Consider the following 17,441-nt stretch of genomic DNA (forward strand, 5'->3'; position numbering starts at 1 on the left):
TATATGTTACTTTTTTTTTTTGTAACATCGTCATTTACTTTAACCTAGTTAACAATTTATGATAAATAAAGTTTTTAACCTCGTTATTTAATTTTTTAGAGAATAAACATTTTTGATCCAAACAGAGTTACACGGGAACAAAGCTAAATATGTCATAATAATAATACTGAACAGAATCATCTAAATATAAGATACGACATTGAATACAAATCTGAATACAACACTGAATCCAACATCAACTGCAATAGACTACTTCCTCGGCGCCTTCTTCGAATACAAGGATGGAGTGTATTTGTCTGGAGGCGCAGTCTGTGTCCGTAAGTTATACAGATTACCCTGAGACACACCGGCGTCCAGCCCACTGCCAATGTCAGGACCACCAAAATCTGTCATGCTCGCACCACCAGTATCATACAAACCGCTGTCACTCATCCCCGGAGCACTCGCTCCACCAAGATCATACCAGTGCTGCAAGTTGTATCCCAAGTCTCCCTCTTCCTGCTGCGGGTACTCATTCAAATCAAACAACTGGCCGCGTGGTGGTGCGGACGGACCGGGCGGATCTACATGACCCGTCGACTGATCAAAGTCGAAGTCACTAGCATGACCTGAGGTGGCGCGACGACCACCAGAATGTAGAGATGTAGCAGGCCCTTCCTGCGGTGGCATCGGGGATAGAAAATCTGTATCTCTCCGGTATATATGCTGCCTGCTGCTGATATGCCGGCCACTGTTGGGCATATGCCGGGTCCTGAAACTGTTAGGCATATGCCGACATCTGAACCTGGTGCTCATACGCCGGGACCTGATAGTGGTGCTCATATGCTGGCACCTAATTAACAATTAAATACAATTAATAGTAATTATTGATAACAATTTATAAACCTAAAAATTGATAGTAATCATAATACTAGGAATTAATAACAATACCTATTCCTGTTGCTCATGAGGCGGGACTTGCTACTGAGAGCCAGCTGGTTCTTCCTGTTGCTGCTGTGGTTCATCGGCGCCAACCTCTTCGCCTGGAACTCTATCTGACAGTCGCAGGTGATTTCCATATTGCTGCGTGTACCAGTCGTAGTACACTGAGAGGATGAAAGTCAATAATCTCCTCGCCTAGCTGCAATGTGTTATAGCGGTCAAATGTCTATCTGTTAACCCATTGACTGTAAATTTGTCCCCAGTCATGGTTCTGTGCTCCTGTCAACCGCTTGCAGTGATCACGACCAAGGTCGAACGCAGGGCCTAGTGGTAGCTGCTGCATCCCGAACTATCGTCTGACCCGGTCTGTCGGGTGCCATTCTATGCACTCGAATGACACTAGAGGCGACTGGGTGGAGCACATAACCATATGGGGAGCAAGTACATCCGGAATCTCCACTCCCATATATGGCCGCCATATAAACTGCACATTAGTTACCAAGAGGCCGATTAGAAAAACTATTCTTTTGAATAAAAACATTGGACATTAATGGTACAACTTACGTTGTCAACTCCCATGTCGTCGAGTCCTCGCCTAAAATACGCAGTAGGCCGCCGTATATATCTTGTATGTCGGCGCCAATGACTCCACCTAACGAAAACAGAATAACAATATTAATAAGAAGAACAAAATAATAATAATAATAATAATAATAATAATAATAATAATAACAATAATAATAACGATAAAAGCCAATACCGTCACGCTAGTGGAATACCAATATCGCCGAGTTGATCGTGGGGTATAAGTGCCAGGAACGGCATACGCTCCCACGCAAAAACAAAAAGCAGTATCAATGGGCCATTCATTTCCTTGCAGTTGTATCGTGAGGCACGACACAACGATCTGTATAGGTGTGCCAGATTGACTGCCCCCCAACTGTATCCTAAAATCCGGTGGAAATCCCGAAGTAGCAGTAGAAACTTTGAGTTCAGTGAAACAGTCGACTTATCCAGAAACACAATTGTTCCAAGCACGCTAAAAATGTGTGCCCGGACGTACCGCTCAAGAGACTCCTGAGTATCACACGGCTCGGTGTCTCTGCACCGCCGGACCCAAGCAATATTAACCTTCCCGAACACGTGATCGTCCGAACCGGGCTCCGGACCAAAACACGCAATGCAGTTCTCAACCAAAAACTGGTGACTACTATCTGATCTACCCCTAACGGCCTCCCCATTAATTAGGAGTGATAAACCACTATTTTATGGTTTATCTTGTACTTATTTGAGTGGTTTTTATCAATTCTTGGCTCACTTATTCATATAATTTTGCATGATTTTACAATTCTTTCCTAATTCTGTTCTATGATTGAAAACTTGCTTCCTAAGCCTTTAAATTGTGTATTTTAATTCTCCTTTATACCATTCGATGCCGTGATCTGTGTGTTAAGTGTTTTCATGCTTTATAGGTCAGGAATGGCTTAGAGGATGGAGAGGAAGCTTGCAAAAATGGAAGAAGCACAAGAAATAAAGGAGATAACCAGCGAGGAGCGACGCGCACGCATGGCTGACGCGTGTGCGTGATTTGAAGCTTTCCATGGTGACGCGTGCGCGTACCTGACGCGTACGTGTGAAAGGCGAAAAACCACAGCGACGCGTGCGCGTGACTGACGCGTACGCGTGACATGCGCTACCTGCAGAAATCGCAGAAAATGCTGGGGGCGATTTTGGGCTGAGTTTGAACCCAGTTTTCGGCCCAGAAACACAGACTAAAGCCAGGGGACAAGCAGAGACTCAAGATACATTGAATCATACATAATTTTAGGTTTCAGATGTAGTTTCTAGAGAGAGAGGCTCTCTCCTCTCTCTAGGTTTTAGGATTTCTCTTAGTTTTAGGTTTATTTCTTCTCAATTCCAGGTTCAATGTTCCTTTAATTTACTTTTTCTTCTACTTTTATTTATTCTAGCATTCTAGTTTATTTATTTTCCCAATTTGGTTTATGAACTTTATGTTAGATTTGATTTCTTTATTTAATGCAATTTGAGGTATTTCATATTTATGATTTTAATTTAGCTTTTTACATTCTTAGCTTTGGTTGAGTAATTGGAGACGCTGGAGTTATCAAACTCCTTTGTTGATTGTTAATTGAAATTTGCTGGTTGATTTGGATCCCTCTAAGGCTAGTCTTTCCTTAGGAGTTGACTAGGACCCGAGGAATCAAATTGATTAGTCCACTTGACTTTCCTTTATTTAGTAAGGGTTAACTAAGTAGGAGCAATGAATAATTCTCATCACAATTGATAAGGATAACTAGGATAGGACGTCCAGTTTTCATACCTTGCCAAGAGTTTACTTAATTATTAATTTACTTTCTTGCAATTTACATTCCCTGCAATTTCTTGAGAGACGACCCGAGGTTTAAATATTTCGGTTATCAATTTTATTAGGGGTATGTTATTTGTGACAACCAAATTTTTGTACGAAAGGATTCTTTGTTGATTTAGAAACTATACTTACAACGTGATTACTTTTGTGAAATTCTTTACCGGCAGAAATTCGTTCGTCAGGGAGACCAATAATATAGCTCACATCTTTCAGCGTCACCGTCACTTCACCGACCGGAAGATGAAATGTGTGAGTTTCCGGCCTCCAGCGTTCCACCAAAGCACTCAGTAGTGCAGAATGACCTCTCATTTTGCCTACTCGCGAAACGTGTTGAAACCCAGTCAATGCCAGTGTTGCTGCAGCTACCTCGTTAAAGGTATCTGGCGGATCCAATTTTCTGGATAACACATTTCTGATAGCCTGCAAAAAAAATGTTAAATATTAAATTCTAAATAATATTGGTTAATAATTTGTTCAAAAAAAAAATTAGCAACAACAATTAAACAGTATTATTATTATTATCTTAAAACATAATAATAAATTATTAAAAAGTCATAAATATTTATCTATTATTTATTAAACAATATTATTAATTATTAAAAATTAATAATAACTTATTCTCTCATCATAATCAGTATTATAAAATAATCATAATCAGTGACGGATCCAGAAAATTTTGATAGTGGGGGCGAAATATATATAACATGATAATAATTTTTATAATAATAATATTAAGTTTACATAAAAAATTAGGTATCAAATTATCTACTATAAATTTGTGTATAAATATATATTATTTAACTTATTTTTAATATGTATTTTGTATTTCAAAATTTGTATTTTAAGATTTATTTTGTACAAGTGATTATTTTATGTATACGTAGCATAATTGTTGTTATAATTATATTTTGTTATTGTAAAATATGATTAGGTTTTAAAATATCTAATTACAAATTAAAATACTAAAATAGTAATTTAAATAATAACATATAATTTAAAATTTAATTTTTTATATTTCGTATTTTAAAACCTTGATAATATAATCAAAATGTCTCTTTTTTTTTTGTATATGTCGTTGAACAATCATTTAAAACTCAACTTTCATACAATTAGCTCTTGATGATATTCATAGTTAAAAAAGTTCATTCAATTAGTATAGTTATAAAAAACTAAAACTAATTTCAAAAGAAGAAACATAAATGGATAAATAATATTCTTTCGAGTCGATTTTTAAGAAAGAACACCAATTTTATTTAAATTTTAAAATTGATCATTATAATGGACATCTAGTATGAAATACTTAAATTGACTATTAAGTGTTGAAAGTTGAATAAAAAATTATTATGGGGTCAAATTTAATAATTTAGTGGGGACAAATAAATATTATTATTATATACTACTCAATAAAATTCTAAATTGTAACACCCGCAAGAATAGATCCGTCCCTAATCATAATAACACTCTAATTATAATAATAATTACTCAAATATAACAATAATAACAATAATAATAATCATTTATTATATTAGGTATATCCTAAACGGTATGTTATTAACATACAGTATTACTTATTATTACAAAATATTACTAAAGTATTAAACATAATAATTTTTTTTAATTAAACATCGTTAAAAAAACCGTTTATTATTATTATTATTATTATTATTATTATTATTATTATTATCATAAAAAATAATAATAAATCACTAAAAATAATAATAAATTATTACACATTATTGTTATTAAAGATTATTAATAAATAATTCTCATTAATATATCCACAACAACAACAACAACAACAACAACAACAACAACAACAACAACAACAACGTCACTAACAATACAGAGATTAATTTGCCTAATAATAACAATAATAATATAATAACAGTATTAAAAAAATTAAACCATAATGAGAAATAAATAACAACATAATATTAGTTATAATAATATTAATAACCACAATACTACTAATTACAACACAAATAAATAAAATTTGAATTAATCTATATATTTATTGTTAAATATTAAAAAAAATTAATTACAAATTGAGGATGATCCAAATACTTAATAATATGTTCTTCCGATTTAGTATAATCACGCACCATTTTTTTTCTGTACCGTGTAGTTCTTCTTCAGCAACACTTAGCTCATTTACGGTTAACTCTTGCTTCCTTACTTTCCTTCAACTCTTCCTCATTTTGCTTCAGTAACTAGTTTTTTACTTTGCTCCGCTTCCAATCTGCGTTTTTCGCTTATAAGGACCAAGCTGAACACCCTTAGAGAACACGTGACGCGCATGCAGCTAGGAAGCCTGCAAAACGCAACCCGCCTTTGGCTCTGCTACGCTGACAAATGCATCCTGCGTTTTGCGCAGTCCCAAGTTGTTCAACGCCTGCTCCTGTCGGCATGCAGGGCACGTTTCGCTTGCTGGTTCCCGTCCCAGCCCAATCGCAGCCTGCGTTTTGCAGGGCCTACATATTTTTTATTCCAACGCCTGCAAAACGTTACCTACATTTTGCAGGTCTCTGATCACCACAGGTCCACAATTGTGGACAACATACCATGCATCCATATACAAGTTTAGCACCAATCTTTTATCCATAACCAAATTAATTTCTGGATAATAAGAGCCCGTTTTCAAAGTAGCAAAATCTTTTTTTTTTTTTGAAAAATAAAAAATATGATTTTTTTTAAATTATTTTATCATTCTCATTAACAAAAAATATTAATATTGTGTTACTTCTATTTTTGGCTATGTGAAAAAATATTTCATGTTTTTGTTAAAAATTTTGGCCTTCCACCACTATTTTCACGCAATGATTCATCTGTTAGAAGTATTGACCTTTCATAATTTTTATGCAATGTTTCACATGTTAGAAGTACTGACTCTCCACCACTAGTTTTTCAAATTTATTTTTTTACATGTGCTTTTACTTTTATATAGCTTGCTATTTTTTTTCTCAATAGGGTCATTTTTTTATTTTACAATATCTCTCTATTTTTTAATGTACAAAATATTTGTTTGATTTTTTTTATGTTCTTCCTCAATAAATTTATGAAAGTGGCAAGTCTGGAAGAAAATTTAAAGTTGATTGGAATGAATGAAATACTATTATTTCATGAAAATATGTAAAGAAGAGATGTTGGCTGGAAATAGACCTGGAACACATTTTAACAAAGTTAGTTGGACAAATTTAAAAATAAAAAATTCTTGAAACAGACTGGTTTGAGTTATGAGTATAAACAATTTAAAAACAAATAGGAGGCTATGAAAAGAGAGTGGGACTCTGGGCTAAACTAAAAGAAAAAGAGATCGATCTTGGTTGAGATCCTATTAAAAAGATCATACAAGTAGGTGATGATTGGTGGGATGCTAAGATTCAGGTATCTTACATTTTTTTTATTGAGAGAGATTTTTAATTGCTAATTTATCGTCTCAGAAAAATCCTAATGTGGTAAAATTTAGAAAAGAAGATCTAAAACATCTTGATGAAATGATGTTTCTTTTTGAAGATGTTTCAGCTACTGGTGTAGGTGCATGGGTACCCTCTCAAGATATAAATGATAGTTATAACTATAGAGATAATGATGAAGACAATGATGATGAGGAAGAAGGTTTAGAGGATAAGTTAAATGATGAATCAACACCTCCTAGTGCAATGAGACAAAAGAGAAGAAAGGTTGGGAGGGGCAATAAAAGATCGGGAGCCTCTCAATTTTTAACTCAACTAAAACATATAATTAATGTGTTTGAAGAAGAAAAAGCCAACGAAATAGCTCATAAAAATAATGTATTAAGTATATCAACTTGTTTAATTGCTCTCAAATAATTACCTGGACTAGAAGTGAGGAGTGATATATTCTTTATAACTACAAGACTAATGGCAAAAAGGTCAAATAGAGAGATTTTGTGGGACTAGAAGATTATATCTTACAACTTGGTTGGTTGAAGACTTATAATTTAGCAGATGTGTTTGATTCTTGAAGTATTTTGGCTAGAATGTCTCTGTTTAATATGTTTATGTATTGTTCAAAAATATTTTTCATGATTATGTTTCTTTATTGCTTTCTATTGTTTGTTATTTTATATTTAAGATGTGAACTAGTGCTTATTTAAAGATTATAGTTTTTTTATAGGTGTGATTAGTGTTTATTATTTGATATTAATTTAAAATATTTATATAATAGGATAGTTATTAGCTCAACTGAAAGTTTGTCAATTGAAAGTTTGATATCAAATATAAATATGTTAGATGAAGAATTTGAAAACAAATAAAAGGTTGCAGCCAAACGTAAGAAGAAGACGACGACTTTAATAACAATCGCAACTTGTGTTGATTATTTTCTAAAGTACGTTGTGAAAAATCCACAAAGAACTTCAAGGTTAACAAGAAATAGTTAGGTAAATGAACTTTTAAATGTGCATCCTATTCGTTGCTATCAGCAATTTAGGATGAAAAATCATGTATTCCTTAATTTCTATGATATTTTACAAAATACTTACAATCTGAAGATAACAAAAGGTATTGAAATTCATAAATAAGTAGGTATATTTTTATATATCATTGGACAACCAGGTTTAATACGTAATGCAGAAGAGAGATTCTTCAACATTCAAAAAAAATCATTTCTAGACAATTTCATTGTGTATTAGATGTTGTTTGCAAACTTGCTCAATATATTATTCGACCAACTGATCTACAATTCATAGATACTCCAATGGAAATTAGAAATGATGAAAGATATTATCCATATTTTAAAAATTGCATTGGTGCAATAGATGGAATTCATATACTTATTGTTCTTCCTACTGATATGAAAATTTCATACATTAGTAAAAATGGAATCACAACTACAACTGTGATGGCAGTATGTAATTTTAACATGTGTTTCATATTTGTATGGGTAGGTGGGAGGGATTTGCACACGATACTAAAATTTTCAATCAAATTGTGCGTAGATCAAATCTTCATTTTTCTCTTCCTCTTGAAGGTTAGTACATTTGAGACTACTATTATATATATTAGATTAAACTCTTTATTTTTATTAATTGATTTTGTGATGCACTAAATTTTTGTTAGGCAAATACTACTTAGTAGATTCTGACTATTCGTGTTTTATGGGTTTCTTAGGTCCTTATAAAGGTCACAAATACCATCTTTCTCACTTTAGATTGGGTCGAAGAGTAGGATGAAGAAATGAAGTATTCAACTAGTATCATTCTAGCCTTAGATGTACAATTGAACGCTCATTTGAATGTTGCAAAGCAAGATGAAAAATCTTGGATGCCATGTGGTGCACAAATTGTGAATCACACTTTTCACAACTCGTACCACTAACCAGCAAGTGCACTGGGTCGTCCAAATAATACCTTACGTGAGTAAGGGTCGAATCCCACAGAGATTGTTGGCTTGAAGCAATCTATGGTTCTCTTGTAACTCTTAGTCAGGATATCAATTATAATTATCAAGTTGAATTACGAAGAATAAAAGAGCAAGAAATAAATACTTGTTATGCAGTAATGGAGAATATGTTGGAGTTTTGGAGATGCTTTGTCTTCTGAATCTCTGCTTTCCTAATGTCATCTTCTTCACGCAAACAAGTTTCCTCCTATGGCAAGCTGTATGTTGGTGGATCACCGTTGTCAATGGCTACCATCCGTCCTCTCAGTGAAAATGGTCCAGGTGCGCTGTCACCGCCCGACTAATCATCTGTCGGTTCTCACTCATGCTGGAATAGGATCCGTTGGTCCTTTTGCGTCTGTCACTACGCCCAACCTTTGTGAGTTTGAAGCTCGTCACAGTCATTCAATCCCTGAATCCTACTCGGAATACCATAGACAAGGTTTAGACTTTCCGAATTCTCAAGAATGCTGCCAATGGATTCTAGCTTATACCACGAAGATTCTGATTAAGGAATCTAAGAGATACTTATTCAATCTAATATAGAACGGAAGTGGTTGTCAGGCACGCGTTCATAGGTTGAGAATGGTGATGAGTGTCACGGATCATCACATTCATCATATTAAAGTGCAAATAAATATCTTAGATAGAAACAAGCGTGTTTGAATGGAAAACAGAAGTAATTGTATTAATTCATCGAGACACAGCAGAGCTCTTCACCCCCAACAATGGAGTTTAGAGACTCATGCCGTCAAGGAGTACAAAGTTCATATCTAAAATGTCATGAGATACAAAATAATCCTCTAAAAGTTGTTTAAAGAGTAAGCTAGTAATCTAGGTTTGCAGAGAATGAGTAAACTATGATAGATAGTGCAGAAATCCACTTCTGGGGCCCACTTGGTGTGTGCTGGGGCTGAGACTTAAGCTTTACACGTGTTTAGGCTGTTTCTGGAGTTAAACGCCAGGTTGTAACCTGTTTTGGGCGTTTAACTCCAACTTGTAACCTGTTTCTGGCGTTTAACGCCAGACTGCAACATGGAACTGGCGTTGAATGCCAGTTTAGGTCATCTATCCTTGAGCAAAGTATGAACTATTATATATTGCTGGAAAGTACTGGATGTCTACTTTCCAATGCAATTGGGAGCGCGCCAATTGAACTTCTGTAGCTCCAGAAAATCCATTCCGAGTGCAGAGAGGTTAGAATCCAACAGCATCAGCAGTCCTTTTTCAGCCTGAATCAGATTTTTGCTCAGCTCCCTCAATTTCAGCCAGAAAATACCTGAAATTACAGAAAAATACACAAACTCATAGTAAAGTCTAGAAATATGAAATTTTCCTAGAAACTAATGAAAATATACTAAAAACTAACTAAAACATACTAAAAACTACATGAAATTAACCCCAAAAAGCGTATAAAATATCCGCTCATCACAACACCATACTTAAACTGTTGCTTGTTCCCAAGCAACTAGACAAATAAAATAGAATACAAATAAGTCAAGAAGAAATAATATCTCAGAGTTTTTTGAGTGAAGCTCAGATTCTAATTAGATAAGCGGGACTAGTAGCTTTTTACTTCCGAACAGTTTTGGCATCTCACTTTATCCATTGAAGCTCAGAATGATTGGCATCTATAGGAACTTAGAATTCAGATAGTGTTATTGATTCTCCTAGTTCAGTATATTGATTCTTGAACACAGCTACTTTATGAGTCTTGGCCGTGGCCCTAAGCACTTTGTTTTCCAGTATTACCACCGGATATATAAATGCCACAGACACATAATTGGGTGAACCTTTTCAGATTGTAACTCAGCTTTGCTAAAGTCCCCAGTTAGAGGTGTCCAGGGTTCTTAAGCACACTCTTCTTTTTGCTTTGGACCTTGAATTTAACCGCTCAGTCTCAAGTTTTCACTTGACACCTTCACGCCACAAGCACATGGTTAGGGACAGCTTGGTTTAGCCGCTTAGGCCATGATTTGATTCCTTTAGGCCCTCCTATCCACTGATGCTCAAAGCCTTGGATCCTTTTTATTACCCTTGCCTTTTGGTTTTAAGGGCTATTGGCTTTTTCTACTTGCTTTCTCTTTTTCTTTTTCTTTTTCTTTTATTTTCGCCATTTTTTTCTGCAAGCTTTTGTATTCACTGCTTTTTCTTGCTTCAAGAATAATTTTTTTATGATTTTTCAGATTATCAAATAACATTTCTCCTTTTTCATCATTCTTTCAAGATCCAACATATTTAACATTCATAAACATCAAACTCAGAAGACATATGCACTGTTCAAGCATTCATTCAGAAGACAAAAAGCATTGCCACCACATGTAAATAATTAGAATTTTTCTTATTAAAAACTCGAAAAATATTGCCTCATTATTCTAAAGAAAATCTGCTATTTTATTCATATTTAATGATGATGAGAAAAATAAATTATAGCTTAATTGGAGATAAAATCAAAATATAGATACAAATTACTACTACTCATATATAACTTCTAAGGTAAAACTCAAATAAGAACAATTATCACAGAGTTAAGGCTAAGATTAGAACTCAACAATCTTGAATTTGGGAGGTGGATGCCTCTTTAGTCTGTGGAGTGCTTGGCCCTTCAAGAGATAGTTTCTGACGCTTTAATTCCTTCAGTTCACGCCCTTGCTCTTCTTGTTCTCTAAGCAATTTGCAGAGCATGCTATTTTGATTTTGCTGTTCTTCCTTCAGTTGATCCACAGCTTCTTGCAACTTGGTGACAGATGCTTCTAGGCACTCCCAGTATTCAATTTGAGGGATTTTCGGGAGGAACTCCTCTGCTTTTCTCTTGATGGGTTCGTCCTGCACTTGTTGTCCTTCCATAGACTTTTTGGTGATTGGTTGCTCAACTGAGATATACTTATCTACTCCCATCTTTATCCCAGCATCTTTACATAACAGAGAAACTAAGCTTGGATAGGCCAATTTGGCATCTTTGGAGTTCTTGTTTGCAATTTTGTAAAGCTCACAAGCAATCAGCTGATGAACTTCCACTTCTTTTTCCAGCATAATGCAATGAATCATCACTGCTCTTCTGATGGTGACTTCAGAGCGGTTGCTAGTGGGCAGTATAGAGCGCCCAATGAAGTCCAGCCAGCCTCTGGCGACTGGTTTGAGATCTCCTCTTTTGAGTTGGTTTGGGACACCCTTTGTGTTGGTTGTCCATTTAGCTCCAGGGAGGCATATGTCCTCTAGAATTTTGTCCAAGCTCAGGTTTGATCTCATCATTCTCCTATTGAAGGAATCTGGGTCATCTTGCAGTTGAGGCAGCTTGAAGATCTCCCTTATTTTGTCAGGGTGGGTGTGAACAATCTTCCCTCTGACCAGAGTTCTATAGTCATAAAATGTAGTTCCAGCTATTCTCTGCCTGTCCATCTGCCACAGATTAGCGTAGAATTTATGAACCATGTTTCTTCCCACCTTTGTTTCAGTATTAGCTAGGACTTCCCAGCTCCTGTTTCGGATTTGCTCTTAGATCTCCGGATATTCATCTTCTTTCAGATCGAATTTAACTTCCGGGATCACTGACCTTAAACTCATTATTTTGTAAAAATGGTTTGAATGTTCTTTGGTTATGAACTTCCCTTGATTCCAAAGTGGTTTTGTAATATTCTCTTTCTTGCCTCTGGAGTCGGTTTGTTTTCCCTTAGGAGCCATGATCTCAGTGGGTATTGGTTTAGTGATCACGGATAAACACACCAAACTTAGAGGTTTGCTTGTCCTCAAGCAAAAGAAAGGAAAGGAAAGGGAAATAGGGAGAGCCAAGCGCAACTTGTGGAGGAGTGGGGGAGAGGCCGAACCAATATTTAAAGGGAAGGGGGTGGGTTTCGAAAATTATTTGAAAAAGATATGATAGAAAAAGTGATTTGGAAAAGATAAGTATGATAGGAAAAGATGTGATTTAAAATTGAAAAGATATGAAAGATATTTGAAAAAGATAAATCTGGATTTTGAAAAAGATGATGTGAAAATTTGAAAAAGATATTGATGAGTTGAAAAGATTTTAGAAGGAAAAGAGATAGATTTGTTTTGAAGAGGATTTGAAAATAATTTGAAGAGGATTAAGAAAAAGGGTTTAAGAATTAAGATACATTTGATATCTTTTGAAAAAGGATTTGAAAAATTAGGATTTGTAACATGTTTGTGCAAGAAATCATGAATTGAAACATAAAAAAGGAAAAAATTTGAATTGAAAACGAAATTGCCTACTCCTCACAATCCTGGCGTTAAACGCCCAACTGCTGCATGTTTTGGGCGTTTAACGCCCAGTTGGTGCTTGTTTTGGGCGTTTAACGCCCAGCTGTTGCTTCTAGCTGGCGTTAAACGCCAGAAACCCCTTTGTCACTGGGCGTTTTTTTGAACGCCAAGAATGCTGTAAATCTGGCGTTAAACTCCCAGAAGCTACTTCTTTCTGGCGTTTAACGCCCAGATGGCTATCTTTACTGGCGTTAAACGCCCAGTAGATGCTCCTTTTGGGCGTTTAACGCCCAATTGTGCCTCTTACTGGCGTTTTCTTGCCAGTGAGCTCCTTTTTCCTGTTTTGTGCTCTGAATTCTTCTGTAACCCTGTGGACTTATGCAATTGATTCTTTACCTTGTTAATATTAAGCTCATATATTTTAAAAATAAATAAAATGAAGAATAAAATAAAATAAAATAACAGAAAAAGTTTTGCTAATGGCTGGGTTGCCTCCCAGCAAGTGCTTCTTTATTTTCTTTAGCTGGACCTTGCTGAGCTTTTAATCTAGCCTCAGCCTTGAGCACTCTTGCTCAACATTGTCTTCAAGATAGTGCTTGATTCTCTGTCCATTAACAACGAACTTCTTATCAGAATCAATGTCTTGAAGCTCCACATAACCATATGGTGATACACTTGTACAACGCCAAAAACTTGGTGCACAAATTGTGAATCACACTTTTCACAACTCGTACCACTAACCAGCAAGTGCACTGGGTCGTCCAAGTAATACCTTACGTGAGTAAGGGTCGAATCCCACAGAGATTGTTGGCTTGAAGCAATCTATGGTTATCTTGTAACTCTTAGTCAGGATATCAATTATAATTATCAAGTTGAATTACGAAGAATAAAAGAGCAAGAAATAAATACTTGTTATGCAGTAATGGAGAATATGTTGGAGTTTTGGAGATGCTTTGTCTTCTGAATCTCTACTTTCCTACTGTCATCTTCTTCACGCACACAAGTTTCCTCCTATGGCAAGCTGTATGTTGGTGGATCACCGTTGTCAATGGCTACCATCCGTCCTCTCAATGAAAATGGTCCAGGTGCGCTGTCACCGCCCGGCTAATCATCTGTCGGTTCTCACTCATGCTGGAATAGGATCCGTTGGTCCTTTTGCGTCTGTCACTATGCCCAACCTTTGTGAGTTTGAAGCTCGTCACAGTCATTCAATCCCTTGAAAACACAAGTTAGAATCATTGGCGCTGGTATGGCTTTACACAATTTTATTCAATAAAATGACACAAGTAATTAACTGTTTAAAGAATTTCATGAAAATTTTGATCTTATGGGTGAAAGTGAAATAAAAGAACTAATTTCTAATGAAAAACCAAATGCTAAAAACGCTAGAAAAACAGAACTAATAAGAGAACAAATAAAGAATCAATTTCTTAATCAAGTATAATCTTAGTGATTAAGTTATGTAAAATCAATATTCAATATTAAAAATGTATTTATTATTATCGTTATTTTAGTATCCATTCTCTTATGTAAAAAAAAATTGTATTTTTGGAGTCATTTATCCAACTGCTACAATTTTAAAATAAACATTTTTATAACTAAAATTCAAATACAAAATAACTTTTATTAATAAGTTGTTAGTAATAAAAGTTCTTATATTTTAAATTTTTTTAAAAAAATTTTATTTAAAAAGTTTACCCAATTTGAACATAAATAATTTAGCTTAAAAAAATTGTTGAACTCATTTATTTTCTTATTAGTGTGAGAAAAATAATGAGCTCAATTTTTTTACTTATTTTTCTTTTGTCATTCTTTTATTATTACGTGTGTACAATATTGTTTTCAAAATAAGTACTACCAATATTATTCAAATCTTTTCTCTAATGTTATAAAATAAATCTTAAAATAAAAATTAATTATAAATATAAATATATGTTAATAAAAATAAATTAAATTGCACGACTAATTTTAATAATTTATTTTATAAATAATATTTTTGAATAAACATTTGTTTTAACAAAATTAACCCCCGGATTTCCCCTAGCTACACAGCGCGATGTTCAAATTTGTTTAATTACCACCGGATATTCTATAGAGTTCTAATCAACTAACCCCCCTTGATTTAAATACTTTGAATAATGTTGGAAATTTCGCACAAAATAGATCACTCAGTGACTGAGTCAATGACGTTGCAGAATTGCTCAGCAGTAGGAAGCTGCGATTATTGTAAATTAAATTATTATCGGTGTTTTATTATTATTATTATTATTAACTTCTATTTTTGAATTTTATATCTAACAATATAAATATAAAAATATAAATTTAATTATAATATAGAAAAGAGTTTTAAGTATATCGAAAATATCAGTATTTTAGTTGTTTTAACTATTAATTTGAATTATAAAAAATATATATAATATATATTAATTAAAATCAACGATTAAAATAATTGGAACACCACTATTTTTTGGTACACTTGAAATTTTTCTAATAGGTATAATACTTATATAAGAGTTCGTATAAAAAGTTTTCATAGTCAATATTGATATAGATTAATTATTCATTATAAAATTATTTCTAAATTTTTGCACAGACGCAGTTTAACTTATTGAACCCAATGAATATTCAACCTGATTAGATTTAATAATTATAAAATAATAAATAATCATAAAATAATTGACAGTGCAATTCAAGATGGTATTTAATTTAATTTGCGTTAAAATTATATATAAATGTACCTTAGCTTGTACTTATTTATTTATTATAGCAAGCTAGCTGTTCATGTATGTATTATGTGTATGCATCAAATTGATCAGAAAATATTCACGTACAGTAAATTAAATATTATTGTGTGGCCAAGAACAAAAAGAAGAAGAGTAGATGAATAAAATTAAGACTTACCAATAAGCAATAATTCACAACTGAAGGAGGCAGAAAAAAGAAAAAAAGAATCGAGAGCATTAACACTAGCCTCTTCAGTTTTCCCCTCTCTTCACTCTTTACAATAATAGTACCCTTTTGCTTCCAACTGAAAAAGGCTAAGGCTATGCTCTCATTCTTCTGAAATCCTAAAATGTATTAAGATGAAAAAAAAAAATGAAGATAAATAATAACACATATTAAATTACATTGATATATGAACTTGAATAATTAACTACCATGCATTAATATGGAATTGATTGATGACCTTGTTGCCATTCCAAACTTCTCTCATAGATAAAATTATTTCGTGAATTTGATTTGACTCGGCTATCTACGGCTCCAATTAATTAGTTGTGAAGAGGATTTGGACCTGTGTGAATTATTCTTTTGTCATCCTCATAAACAACACTACTATGTTGTTGTGAGTAACCATTTTTGGTTTTCATGACGGTAGTTGTAAACGATGATAATGGTGCATGGAACAACACCCTGCTGAAACTATGATCTCTTAAAGATCCTTGTAGTTGTGGCGGCAACGACGGTGGTGGTGAAGGCTTTATTGAATGTCTGCTTCTACTTCTACTTCTATTCCGGCTCCTGTTTTGGACAGCAGCGACGGCGGCGGCGCTTTCATTGTGAATAGACAAAAAGAAAGTTACAAGAGAAAAAACTAAGATGACCCAAAAGAAGAAGATTGCAACTCTGCTTGGAGATGAAAACCTTCTTGTTTTTTCTCTATCTCTGAAAACTATCATTGCAAAATAATAACAATAATAATAATAATAATAATGGTGTATGTAGATTTTGTTGGTGGTTGTCACAAAAGGGGTAGTGTAGCAGCTTTAGAACACCCAGAAAGAAATCACATCAAAGTGCACAAAAAAAATATGATCTTTGTGTGAAAAAAACACAAGTGGGTTTTGGATTTGGATAATTCAGACAAAGGAAGAAAAAGACTAGTAGTCAAAAAGGAGTTTTGAGATATAGAGAGAAAGAGAGAGAGAGAGAGAAAAGAACCTAAAACTTTGGGTTCGTCCCTTGTCTTATGGGTCTAGTCACATGATCTTGACCCTTGATTCCTGGAAGGTTCTTATAATTCTTAAAATTTAACTTTCTTTCTGAGTCCTTTCTTCTTTGGATTTTGCACCCTTTTTTTTTTAACTCTTGAGGCATTTCCATAACTGGCTCCCTTACTCAGTATTTTTTTCTCTTTTCTTCCTTTTGCATTTTGGCATCTGATGAATTGTTTTTGTTTTTGTTTTTACATGCTTTTATGAATTATTAATAATTTGTATTTATTTTGTGTTTGTGTTAGCTTGGTAAGGGTGTGGGACTGTCCAGTATTAATAGCCGCTGTCTCCGGAATATTATAATATTCAAATTTAAAGGGCATCGATAAACAAACTCTGCCCTCTTTGGCTTACTACTGTTTTCTCTGCGCACATTACTTGCTTCTTTCCTTTTTTTTTTTTTTTTTTTGGTTTTGTATTTTTTTTAAATAGTTTTTTATAGGCTCGACTGTAAAAGTAATTATTCTCTAATTATTTAAGGTTTAATTATTTAATTGGTTTATATAATTTTATTGA

General features: G+C 33.9%; 2 protein-coding genes across 2 annotated transcripts; both read right to left on the bottom strand.

The window, feature by feature from the left end:
• Nucleotides 1-249: 249 nt before the first annotated feature.
• On the bottom strand, nucleotides 250-669 carry LOC148567227 (uncharacterized). The gene has a single exon (XM_088483805.1). The coding sequence runs from the start codon at nucleotides 667-669 to the stop codon at nucleotides 250-252; it is 420 nt and encodes a 139-aa protein (XP_088339931.1).
• A 15,141-nt stretch (nucleotides 670-15,810) lies between these two features.
• On the bottom strand, nucleotides 15,811-17,077 carry LOC110270618 (uncharacterized). The gene has a single exon (XM_021120169.2). It carries the CDS (start codon nucleotides 16,608-16,610, stop codon nucleotides 16,203-16,205), a length of 408 nt encoding a protein of 135 aa, XP_020975828.1. The 5' UTR covers nucleotides 16,611-17,077; the 3' UTR covers nucleotides 15,811-16,202.
• Nucleotides 17,078-17,441: the final 364 nt, after the last annotated feature.

This window comes from Arachis ipaensis, chromosome B4 (genome assembly GCF_059453495.1).
Source record: "Arachis ipaensis isolate K30076 ecotype BB chromosome B4, ASM5945349v1, whole genome shotgun sequence".
NCBI lineage: Eukaryota > Viridiplantae > Streptophyta > Magnoliopsida > Fabales > Fabaceae > Arachis > Arachis ipaensis.